The 13,203-nt window shown below is 34.8% G+C and overlaps 1 protein-coding gene across 7 annotated transcripts in view; it reads right to left on the bottom strand.

Annotated features, from left to right (window-relative positions):
- LOC106710645 (trafficking kinesin-binding protein milt) overlaps positions 1-13,203 on the bottom strand; it is a 32,250-nt gene that overhangs the window by 17,583 nt on the left and 1,464 nt on the right. Inside the window, exons 1-4 of one of the 7 annotated variants that reach the window (XM_045686950.1) lie at positions 11,789-12,101; positions 10,431-10,540; positions 6,029-6,133; positions 3,264-3,368 (exon numbers count right to left, since the gene is read on the bottom strand). In XM_045686950.1, the coding sequence (XP_045542906.1) occupies positions 3,264-3,368; positions 6,029-6,133; positions 10,431-10,518 (298 nt within the window). In that variant the 5' untranslated portion in view covers positions 10,519-10,540; positions 11,789-12,101. The other 6 variants (XM_045686949.1, XM_014502772.2, XM_045686956.1 and 3 more) reach the window with 6 other exon arrangements.

The following is a 13,203-nucleotide window of genomic DNA, read 5'->3' as shown; positions in this document are numbered from 1 at the left end:
TTAATCGGATTAAGTGCTTTAAACTGTAGAACTTTGGAGTGGGTTTTATCAGATACCCCGCCGCAGTCGAAAGGCCTTGGCCCGCATATGTCAAGTATCACCCTTTAGAAATGCTGAGCTAGCTGCATACGGTATTATATTGTAATTTTATGTAGCACTCTAGGCCAACGTTATTGACACACGACAAGTTATTACGGAGAAAGTAAAACATGACACGTGAAAGTTTCACGAGCACCTGAATTATAATAACTAATGGTTCCCCTTAAGATCTGCTTCTTAAAACAAATTAAACAAGGGATATAATTTGATACTTGGAGTATAAAACTATTTCAAAAGCAAATGCAATCTTATAATTGCATTAGAACCTTGGCAAACTTATGACTTATTTACACAATAATATGAATATTTGATTAGCCGCAACGTATACGCGACTGAAAACATATCGAACTACCTTCATTTAACTGAATTGTTTGCTTATTAAGTGGGTAATAAGAACGTCAACATTAAACGTCATGACTAAATTATGACTGATAACGATAAGAACACTATCAAGACGAAGTTAATTCAAGTACATTTTAATAAATTAACTTGTAACGAACATTTACATTTACTTAATACAGTTCAATGTATGAACACGAATGAAACGTCTTTTGAATACTAATTCGCTATTTCTGCTTCAATGCGGTGAGTTCAGTTAGTTGTAACTGTGTTGCACGCCACAAATTATATATGTTGTAAAAATCAAACCATATCTCCGAACGAAATTATCAAAATATTAAGTAAAAAATCAAACACAAAAATTTAAAGCAGTAAAGGTATTAAGTACTAAGAATACAATTATCATATATGGGGAGAAATTCTTAATCACCCAACACGTAATCGAATATCAAAAAAAAGCTTTCTTTTTTTGGAATGTCAAGATAAACGATAAGAAAGTTTCACGATCAAGTGCATGTAATGCAGCACTGATTCACACACAACGTGTCACACACAAATTGTTATATCGGGCAAGCACCGCGCATTGAACGACCACTTCCGTCCGCACCGCGGCTATAACTAAGCTATGCTCTGGCCACGATTACTGTTGTATGGCTAGCAATATGACTGTAAGATCGTTCAAACTATTACGACTCTTATTTATAATGTAATTCAATTTATAATAGCATACGATATAATGGTACACTAGTACATTAGTACCGAATACCGCATGTGCGTAATATCAATGCTTCGAGATGTAGGGTTAGCAGCGGGTCTCACAAAATTGATAAGAACATTATACGTAAATATCTAATTTTAAGTAATAAATAGCATAAATAAGTTAATACAATAATAATAAGTTTCATTACCTATTACTAAATACATATTAATTTTAAATTACTGCTACAAAAAAGCTATTACAATACAATATACAAAGTCATTAGTGACAAAACAATTTACTTAATCAAGACATTATATTACTTAAGAGCAACTTACTCATGGCGTTATCCTTATATTCGTCGCAGTGATTTAAAAATTAAAATATAAGTAGATAGAAAGCTTACTAATATTTTAGCAAACATTATTATATAAAAACGTAAAAGCTTTTTATTAATATACTGAGCCGTGTTTATATTACATTATTTTAACTAATTTATTAGAGCAACATACGGATGGGAAAGCTAAGATGGACGTAATAAATTCTGTGTCCCCTCACGGTCAATAACTGAGCGTCTGGGGTACTGCGCAGACAGGGGTCGGGGCAGGGGCGGCGCCGCCGCCGCCGTCGACGTCGCGCCGCTACTCCCCGATTCCCGGACACCTTAATCGATGGCTCGACGACTGGGCGTCAAATTTCGCACCACGCTACTGATACACGTTCTAAAAGGAACGATCGATGCGAAAGTATTCGCCATGCGGAGGCTGGTTACCTTACGTAAAATGCGTGTGTTGATTCATGGCAATGCGTGATGTGATTTCGTGATGTAATTTAGCGATCGGCAGGTGATTCGCGGGAGATGCGAGGTCGGTATATCGGCGATTGCAGCGGTGCACAATTTCTCGCTATGTTTAGCCCGACGGTCGTATCGATCCGCAGCGCGCGTGTCGCATCTGCACCGGCGCGGCCCGCACTGCTGTCCGCGCGCCCTGCCCCGCGCACCTCCCCGCAGCCCGTCGCCGCGCACGCGCTTTGAGCACTCGCACAACTAACGCGCTACGATACGAATTTTTATTTTTTACAGACATTATCATTAAAGTCCTCCACTTTTACTGGCTATCAATAAACAATTAGCGGTCTCTTATCAAAAGCATAATCATCACGATGTAGCAAAAAACCGTAATCTGACCAAGTCACCGTCTGCGCCGACGTCAAATCGATTTTGAGCAAAAGCCGCGAGACGCCAGGAGACGCACTGAAAGGGTTATATCTCCAAATGTGTTGTACATCATGATCATGAGTCCGTAATTTCGCGGAACGAAACTATAATACCGATACCGCAATAGAGATTGTTGCTATTTGCTTTAAGGTCAACATCGTAGTGAAACAAGCAATGTGAAGTACATTACAAGAAAATTGTATTTTAGCAAAGATTTTGTCCATATGCCACATTTGTAAACGCAAAAAATATTTAAAAAGTGCTGATACAGCCTCTTTCCGTCTTTTTGTTTAGACGGAATAGAGAAAAATATTGTCCACCAGGAAGTCTCCCTATATTTCTTTATGAAATGCTGCGACGGTGAAACTGGTTTTATATGTAAATATAACTGCTATCTCGCAAGTAAACGTTTACATAGATGCAGAGAACTTCGCGTCGGTGATTTAAATGTTTTCCGTACCCTCTTTAAAAAGGAAATTACTGAGAGAAAATAATAAATAAAGAAAAAATTTAGCAAAAGCATTATTCAAGTCTCAATGGAATTAAAAACATTATTACTTACAACCGTAACAAATAATGAAATATCAAAAGGAAATGATGCCCTAAGTGTCGTGAGAGTTTATATTATCTAACGTTAAATGTTATTGACACTGGAGATAGAAAGGAGACATGCGACAAGCATTACATTAAAATAAACAAAACAATATATTTATATTATACAAACTTTCGTGAGACAATATTATAAACTAAGAACGGTAAAAACACTTACGTACATGTCCGGTGTCGGCACCGACACATATACGATGAGCTCCAAACAAGTCGGTACCGACACCCGACAATTATACGTGAGTGTTTTAGCCGTTCTTTTATTAGTTTATAATATTATATTTATAATTTAATTGTACTCACGGAAGTAATTGAGTGTTTCCCTGATCTGATCAGGCGTGAGAGCTAGGTCCTCGGAGCTAAGCGGCAGCGCTGGCGAAGGTATGAACCAGTCCTGATTCTCGTACCCTATAACAAAATACCAAATTTAGACATTACAAACATAAACATAATTTATACGTACCAACAATGTTCAGTCTCGAGCTAAAAAATTCTGAGTACGATGAATCACACAACGTCCTCGTTTCATCCAGTTCAATCGTGTTAAACTCCGCACATGTTTAAATTGGTACCACATTTGATACTAACGTGTGCACATCACTACGTTTGTTCTCACGGTCAAAGACTAGCCCTGATAACTCAGGGCACAGGTTATCAGACTAAATATTCCAACATAATAACTACACTTTGGTCATTAATATAAAGACTAAAACGTTCACAGCTGTATAAACGTTCACACCATATCAAACAGAGAACCCAAATAAATAAATTTGGAACTTGCCCTACGAGATTAAAATTTCTAGTTTCGATCAATCTCACAAAAAACCTTAGAAACCGGTTTAATAGCAGCTAAAGGTACTTGTTGCAGGGTATGTATGGAATGAGAAGCTTTCACTCGATCCAGTACACTTGTTTAATATGTAAACATACCTCGGTCTAAATGTATACATTTAAAATTATAGGTGATAAATGAAATAACCCCTTAATTAAGCTAGACTAAGGAAGCTATAATTGGGTATCAACTATGTCGATGAACTAACATCTGCACGATTATAAATAGTTGCAGCTGCATTGTAAATTATTTCCATTATCCGTACTATCCATTTTAGATAAGTCCGGTTTTCAGTGGAATGTCTAGTCAAGTCCCAGTTATAATTTGAGATCTAATCGATAAACAAAGAAACTCGATGCATTATCAAATTTTGAGACATGAGAAATACCACGACTTATTTCATCTAAAGAAAAGTCCACATTTCATTTTCGAATACAAATCATTTTCTGCATTATACTATAAAATTTAAAATAGAACAGAACTGGCTTCCAACTACAGAAATAGATATAGCTCGTATAACATAACTATGTTATCAAAGATTCCTTTAGACGTCATCAAAGGTACATAGACTTGTGTGAGGTATGCGTGGAACTTCAAGTACTAGCCAGTTGACAGAGATCGCGGGTTATAAGACCGGTCAGCGGACGATGACTCGCGCCGATGAGACACCATTATTAATAGAGCCGTGCGACGCCGGCGCCGGAAACCCAGCCTCGGCGCTTTGTAACACGGAACACCAATTATATGCACACTAATTAACATTCTATAACACTTATTTTTCTACACATTTATGTATCAATGTTACGTAAGAATCTTTTCATGTCAAGGACTCTAAAAAATCTAAAATAATATTATAAATGCGAAAGTTAAGATGGATGGATGAATTTTTGTTAGAAGGTATCTATCTCCATAAGGGCTAAACAGGTCTTGTTGAAATTTGGCTTAGATGTAGACCATAGTCTGCAAGAACACGGGCTACTAATTAAGTTTTTTTTTTTTTAATTTTGCGTGAACGAAGTCGCGGGTACAGCTAGTAATGTTATACAATTAAGATTGGTATGACATGTTTTGTATTTTACGATTCAATCACTATCTCGATAAGTGATGTAGGTTAAGGCTGCACATATTACACTGTCACGAAATGCTATGTTTATAGTCATGCATAATAGCATTTAAGAAGGTCTAAATTTACACTATAACGGTATTGTTAGTAAACAGAATAGGATAGTTAAAGTTACAAATAAATTAATAAATAATAATGTTAAAAGTAAATATTTGAAATTATTTTACCACTTTAGTATTAACCCTAACTAATACCATAGAGAGACTTGCATCTTCATGATATGGTTTAAAATTTAAATCTCACCACAGAGAGACAAGAAAGGTCACTTCACACGGAATGAAGCGGTAAAGTATAGATAAATCTTAAATACTACTGGATTAACAGACAGGTGGACACGGTATCTGTGAGAAATATTCAGACAAAAGCGTATTAGAGCTAATGCGGCGTTGCATTTAAGCTTTATCTCTCATGATATCGATCAAGTCTCATGTGTGCGCAAATGTGAAGCCTTGGATATGACAGAGAAATTGGATAATCTGTCAATTATACAGATTATCAAATATTAATTAAACAAGCTCCCACGTTACACGTTCACCTTTATAGTGAAAAAGTATATTATATATTGAAATGCCTTTAAAACTCACTTTATAATGAGTTTTACTTTTAATCCGGATGCTAAAGTATAATTTGTCTTATTTTTATACATGTTATCCAAAAACAAAAGACATTCCTTATCATCTGAGCACATTACATTTGATAGCAACAGCAATATTTGCACCTATCTTTTTAGTTCGCATAACATACGTAATTAAACATGGCCTAGTTCTGTTCTCTCGGGCGTATGAAAATATCTTCAACCTCTTTTCTTAGCAATAATTATCTATCTTGACATTTCTTTGTAAATAAAATGTTCTTAAAAACACATTCCAATAAAATATCAAGAAAGGCACTTTTATATTGTTCTTTTCCAAATATGATAAAATAAAACGTGTTGGTGTTTCATCTTCATCTTATACCAATATTGTGGGAACCTTTTGGTTATAAACAAATTAAAATGAAGAAAAATAAAACCATACCCAGCAAAAACAAAATCATACATTTGAACGAACCTTTTGTTCACCGCGTTTTGGAAACGTATTCGATCAAGACAACAAAGGAAAATTAAAATATTACCTCCGAATTGTGTGAGGCTGTCTGCTCGCAGGCGGTATTTCGGTATGTGCTCTTGCAACAAGCTGACGATTTCTACTTCGGGCACCTCCTCGCTGTTGCACACCTCTGCAGACAAAGGAAAAAACAATATGAACACAATGAACGTACGAGATACATTTTACTTTACATAAAAAATCACCCACACTTGAGACCCTGAAGAGTAAGCAGAGATAAGGCATTTTAATTTTGAACGATCCTGAAACATTTTAGTTTCTCCAAGTTTATACAAGTAGGAACACATACACAATGGTAGGGGACACAATATCAGGTAAAACCTATATTTACGTCTGCAATCTATTCTTTCGTCTAGGATAACCTACCATAGGTTTTCTCACATTTGCACTGTAGATTACTCTAGACAATAGCTTATAGTTAGATAAGTTTTCTTCGCGTAAGTGAAACTTTACGAGTAAAACACGAAGTAAAATATTGAAATGGCTAGAAAGTTTTTGGTTTGAATACGAAGTCGTGACTTGGAACTTGAACTTGAGTAGGGGATAGCGGTTATACACGGAACGTATTTAGCACGGGCGTCTACTTTCCGTATTTAGCATGGAGGAACCAGACAGAATCGATAAAACTCCCCCTCTCGGGTTGGGAGGAGGAGAGGGGAAAGCGCTATCTGCAGGGGCGTACTCCCTGCAAATATTAGTCTCGTATATGGACTATTACGTATCAATCCAAATTCTAAATATATACATATGTACATACTACATATATCGATAATACACATTCCCAGTGTCTATATAAAATTGTCCAATTGACCCAATATACGCATTTCAATTTGAAAGTCTTTCAAAATACTAGGCTAATGACTCTTTACTCTTTTGACAAGACATAACGGGCAAAAAGTTTCAACTTGGAGACTTTACATTTACAACCTGGACTTTCACCTGATAACGATATCTAATGATGGTATACTTCATAAGATGATCTGAGGATGAGATATCACATTACTGTATTTCATTTTCCAAATCGTGACAGATTATTAAATATTACGTGTAAATTTTACTTGGATAACGCATATAATACTTAGATGTACCTTAAGCCTTAAGCTCATATTCACTTTGTTGTGGTTTTTCTTAGCCAAAAATAATTTCAACTAATCTTTTCCTCGGTGTCACATTTGCGATTTAAAACAAAAGTTGGCGACTCAATTTAATAATAACACTTATGAGTAAGTAAAAGGTCTTCATATCAACATAGATTAACATGTCAGAAACATATTCATACTTCTTTCATTCAGGAAAAGGCCAATTTACAATACTACTCCATTGTATACTACTCTATTGTATTTTTAATACATCCGATCTCGATTAAAAAGCTTATAACAATACGCTTTACAAGATCCTTGTCGAAGAATTTCACACGTTTCAAACATTCTACTACACTGCAAGATTGGACGGATTGAATTGTATTCCCACACTCGCCGTAGCGCTCTCATTTGTAATCGTCTTCTGTAAAACGATTGTCTTTAATAAAACGCTTTCGATAACGCGAATAAAAACGCTTTCGATATTTCGAGAATCGAAATTTATCGTATCATTAAAAAGAATGTAATTTTTTTGATTGACTGGTTACAAAACTGATTTAACTAAAAGATAACATTATGCATTGCACCAAGAGCACTAATATTTTTAAACGCTACTTCTAAACTATTGATAGCTTAAACTCACATTTTCAATCTTATGTTCAAATTAGTTGCAGCATTTCAAAAAAAAAGGAGGAGCAAGGAAATCTTTAGAAAGGATTTGTGATCTGCGCTCGTTATACGCCAAAAGACGCAAAATCAATCAACATGTAATGAGAATTTGAAGAAGTAATAACTAAAATGAAATCATATCAGTTCTAAATGCATTTCAGCAATATATACCCAGTTTATCTACCTTTAATGTATTATATAGACTATTTCTTCCTTTGAATCGCTATTAAATCAGTCAAACAAAGCCAGTCTAAATTGAAATAGTATAAGATCACTTGAAAATCAAATCAATACCGCTCCAGCCAGACTCATCGCATGCTATACGTATAGTGCAGTACGTATAGGCGGGGTTTGCGCCTGCGAATCTAGGGAGTCTGGCGGGATCGATCGCACCCTGAAGCATCTGTGCCCGGACTTAGGAGCTTTTATAAAGGGTAGTCTCCAATGTCATAAGATCTATATTATAACAACGTAATCGTCCTTCTTATTCAAATTGAGAAAAAAAAATTAACAATAATGTTCCTACAGATATGCGTTGTTACGATAGTTGAAATTCATGATAATAGGTACTGACGCAATTCAATTTATCTTGCAACATTCAAACGACTATTCAGATTTATTTGCAGGCTACGCTGTTGGGTGTGGTCAAAAGAACGGGGTTTCTAAACTGATTAGACTTCTTCAAGTAAATGTTTTTGCCTATCAGAAAATAATAAAAAAGTTACAAATAACGATGACTATTTTTTGTTAATACCAGTGATTTTTAATCTACTAGGTGAGTACGAGATGTAACATTAAAATACGATGAAAGGTCTTAATGAAAGACCTATACATACAAACAAACTATTGTAGTATGTAGTAATTACATAACATTTAGCTTTATATTTATTTTGTGTTTGGATTGAAAAACATTTTAACGTTTACTGTCTTAATTACCAGTCTCGTACATTTACTGACCAAATAAACTGTTTAACGTTTAAACCATCCTACATTTTAAAATAGGCTATAACAATAAAACTAAAAATCCAACAAATGAACTATTAAGTGAATGTATACATAAAATTACCGCACATTCAGAATCGAAACACGAACAGGTAGACTGATTAAGGGCATTGACTGTTTCCCTTATATGATTAGAATGTTAGCTGTACTCACACTACCGTACTAATGCCGCTTCACACTAGGGTAGAACAGTACAATAGTGCAGTACTACAGTAATATTTGAACAAACGCACACAGCAACGCCGAGAACAATCCGTCTAGACAAAGTAACATTCGAACAGAGATGTCTTGTAGAGTTTTCAAAACATATAGAAACAAACAAGAAACATGTGCGAGATATGTTGAAAATTATTGTCAATTCCAAAAAATTTTAACTTTTTGATTAGTGATATCGTTATTCTAATGTTACTTTGACCTGAAGGGTAGTCGGGTTTTCACTGTAAGTGTGCGGTTCGAACAATAATAGCAGTACTGCAATGTCTACTGATCTGCCTGTCTTGTTATGTCCTCGTGTGAAAATATCATAATTATCGTACTGATGCGGCTTCTCAGTCGTACTCATTAGTACTATGTATTTTCAACGCACGGAGAAAGTGACAACGTATTTAGCATCTAATTATAATGTTGCTAATTTAAATAGATATTTGTCTGCGGTACTGAAATACTGAACAAAAGAAACAATTTCATAAACTGGCTCACTTGATATGTAAATGAAATATGTAAGTACTACAAAAAAAATTCGATTTGCGCAGAGTTGAAAAAAATCTAGTAATAATATATGTCACTCGGGGATAGTTTATGTCACCCGGGTACAGAGTAGCTTTCTAAAAGTTAAAGAATTTTTCAAATCGCTAAACTAGTTTACGAGCCTATTCAATGCAAACAAACAATCAAATCTTTCCACTTTATAATATTAGTATATTAAATTATTCAAATTATAATAAAATAATATATAACGGACATCGGACAAATATACCTGAGTGTTTTAGCCGTCTATATATTTATATTAGTATAGATATATTTTCAATATTAATATACAACAACAACTTAGGATCATATTTGAACATTATAACGTATTAAAACACAGCCCATTACAGCTAAAAACAACAAACTGTATTGTTCAAGGGCACCATTACGACCGATAACACAATAAACAATCACATCAGTTCCTTAAAATCAAATTAATGATTATAAAGTGTTTCAAATTAATTTGAACCTAATTAACAGAAACAAAAAGTTCATAGTTAAATAATTATTGAAAATGCTACTTTTCTAGGTCTCCAAAAATGGTTTGAATTTGTAATCTCAAGTAGATTTAATTAATTTAATTGAAACTCATTTATTCAGACACTAACTTCAAATGGAAAGACTTATTGTAACCTTGAAAACTTCTAAAAGATAAGAAAATCAGACGTAAACAACAAAAAAAATCACATTACAAGTAATGAAATGATCATGCGAATTATGTACTATTTTAAACTCGAAATTCAAAGACACCTTCGTTACAACCTCGTATCGCCAATAACCAACTTTACGGTAAGTTGGAACTGTCGTTTTGCAATTATATTGCCATCCCTCTCATTACTATTGAAAAACCGATATAATAATAATATTCTTATAACGATTCCTCATTTGAAATTCACGGCCATGAAGACTTACCGTCACTCCAAGCAAGGAGCAAATCCTGCTGTTTGTCGTGCATTTCATTGCGTCTGCGCGGCCGCGGGCGGGCTCGCCTCTCGGTCATCGTGCCACATACGCACCCCACGCTGTATCCCACACCGAGTCCCAGTCCCACACCGCACATAGGCACATAGATAATCAAGACGTAACAATAAACAAACAGTCTACATTTACCGCAACATCTGCGGACGTGCACTGAACGACAACCACCCTCCTAATCATCGCTATAATCTATCCAGATAATGATATTAAACGTCACTGAATTCGATAATGACACTAAATCATGGAAATTTTCAATACGATCTGAACAATATAATAATATGCTTAATATTAGTCAATGAGCACTTGCTTTATTATTAGTGCAATCACGCTTCTTTACTACTTAGAATTTTCTTTCGCAAAATACGAACGCCAATTATGAACAATAGATTTCAAACTATAAAAGACAGGAAAAATAAACTTTACCGCTATAGCAAATAATTTAAACTTATTATAGTCTACAATAATTAAGTTTTATGCTATTAAACCATATGTAGATTAACGATCAAAACGGTCACAAACTTGCAGAAGTGCAGCTGAATATGTTATCTAATCTTGTGTAATAAAACGCAGTTTATTTTGTCAAAGTCCTGTAAATAGAACGGTTACGAGGCCACACGCACAGTTCTGGTGTGGAGGTGGTGCCGGTCGTCGCACTCGCTCGCATCGCCAATAAAAATAAGGATGTCGTCAATATGTTGGCATCAGTACGATAGGGGGGTCACCTCCGCAATGGGCTGCCCCGTTACTACACTCGACTAACGCACTCACGGCCTTGTGTATGACCTTATTAGGCTCAAACAACTAAGTTTTTGTTAGACCAAAAAAAAGCACAAAGAATAGTGTTCTGTGAAAAGGAAATAAATTCATTTACATAAAAAATACAGTCTATGTATATAGTTGAGCAACTACGCCGCAGATTAAAAACAAATGCGTTATGTAAACGTTGACCCGAGTATGTCTTTACTCATTATCGTTTCTTGAATAACATTGCCAAAATCATTTTATAAAATCATACATTTTTAAGTGGTCTCCACTTCAACGGTATTTAATTGAACAATTTGAGCATAATAACTGAACTTCAAGCCCGCTTTTTAAGTTCGTTTTTATTAAGGAACGATTAATCATACAGTCATTTTAAAGTTTTCCAAACACTTTTTGTACTGGGTAAGTTGATATAAAGTTAATATTTAAATGTCAAAATAACCACAAAGGTTAAAATAATCGAAAGTAATGTAACATAAAGCAAATCCAATTATGATCATGCAAACCGGTTCACATAAATGCGGCGATACCTTTCATTGCTCTTTCTTGATTGTAAACTATTTTTGACTCGATCCACTTCATTTAAAGTAACATTCTACTATGCTGTGTAATAATTTTGAAAGCTTTACATTATAGAACTCCGTGGGCAGCTTTTTATTAAGATAACTTATGGTTCAACTTTCCAACAATAAGTATGTAGACCTTCGAAAAATAAACAAAACACAAACATACATTCTATCAAATTATGTAATTACAGTATATTCAACTGTTACTTTGATTCTATAGTAATAGAAAAGATAAATGTGAGAGATAGCAGCGTTAGTTCGACAGGCGCGGGAGGAAGCGCGGCGTTGGACTGGGCCGGCGCCCGCGCCGCAACCAGCCCGCCCAGAATAGCCACTGGCGCGATGCCAACACCTCGTTCTCCCCTTCATTCATAAGCCCTACGTTTTAAAGCCTTCTCCATTGTTTATTACTTTGTCGCAAGCATAATCACAACAATAGATTTTCTACTAAATTATAGAATGCTCTTGGTAGAATTGTAACACTCTTACAATTTATGGGAATTAAAAAGAGAAAATGGGAAGTATAATTCCTAGAACGCGCTCGGTTTCGTTTCGATATCTATCCCGAAAACATTCCCGAACTAGAATTAAGTTTATCAATATAATCCCTCCCATAAGCCTAATGTCAAGAACAGATGAACAACTCCTCGATATGATGTCCATTTTACAAACAGCAAATTTCATTTCATTCATTTTTTTAAACCAAATTAATGTTAAAAAAATTATTATAGATACGTTTACAATATGCCAAAATAGCAAAGTTGTGCGAATAAATAACGAGCGCACTGTAAAATGTGAACTATTTCAGTGGCCTGTAAATCGACGAGTGCCAACTATTGTGTTACGAGATGACACACATTGAAATGTATTACGGCTATAAAATGAGAACGTTGCCCACAATACTAAATTAATTATTCCCGGAATTCCATTCATACTGTTTTAACATTTATTACGTACCATTTAATCGTAGATCAAGATAAGCTTTCCTTATATTGCGTTTCCATAACCTAAAGACATGTACCAAAACATATTATCTAATTTTTCCCAACATAATGAGAGGGAGGGTTATATTTTTATACAATGTGTTCTAGCAGTGGTTATTCACCGTTACAATTTTACCCGAAACGTGTAAGATGTGTTTCATATAAATACAAGCCTAGATAATCTAACAAAAAACAAAGACAAATAGAAACAATTAAATTTCTACTTAACTCAAACAGTAGAAGTAACTTTTAGCGTTTATTGTTTTATTCCTATGATTGTTTTACATAAAAAATGAGCCAATAGATGACATCAGGCCTAAATATATCTGTGGCGGAATAATGTCCACGTTCCCTAATGGAAACAGGAAGTGGAAGACATAACAAAAATAAATAACA

Source organism: Papilio machaon, chromosome 4, assembly GCF_912999745.1.
Source record: "Papilio machaon chromosome 4, ilPapMach1.1, whole genome shotgun sequence".
Lineage (NCBI taxonomy): Eukaryota > Metazoa > Arthropoda > Insecta > Lepidoptera > Papilionidae > Papilio > Papilio machaon.
The sequence above is the reverse complement of the archived record's forward strand: the minus strand, read 5'-3'. Positions and strand labels throughout refer to the sequence as shown.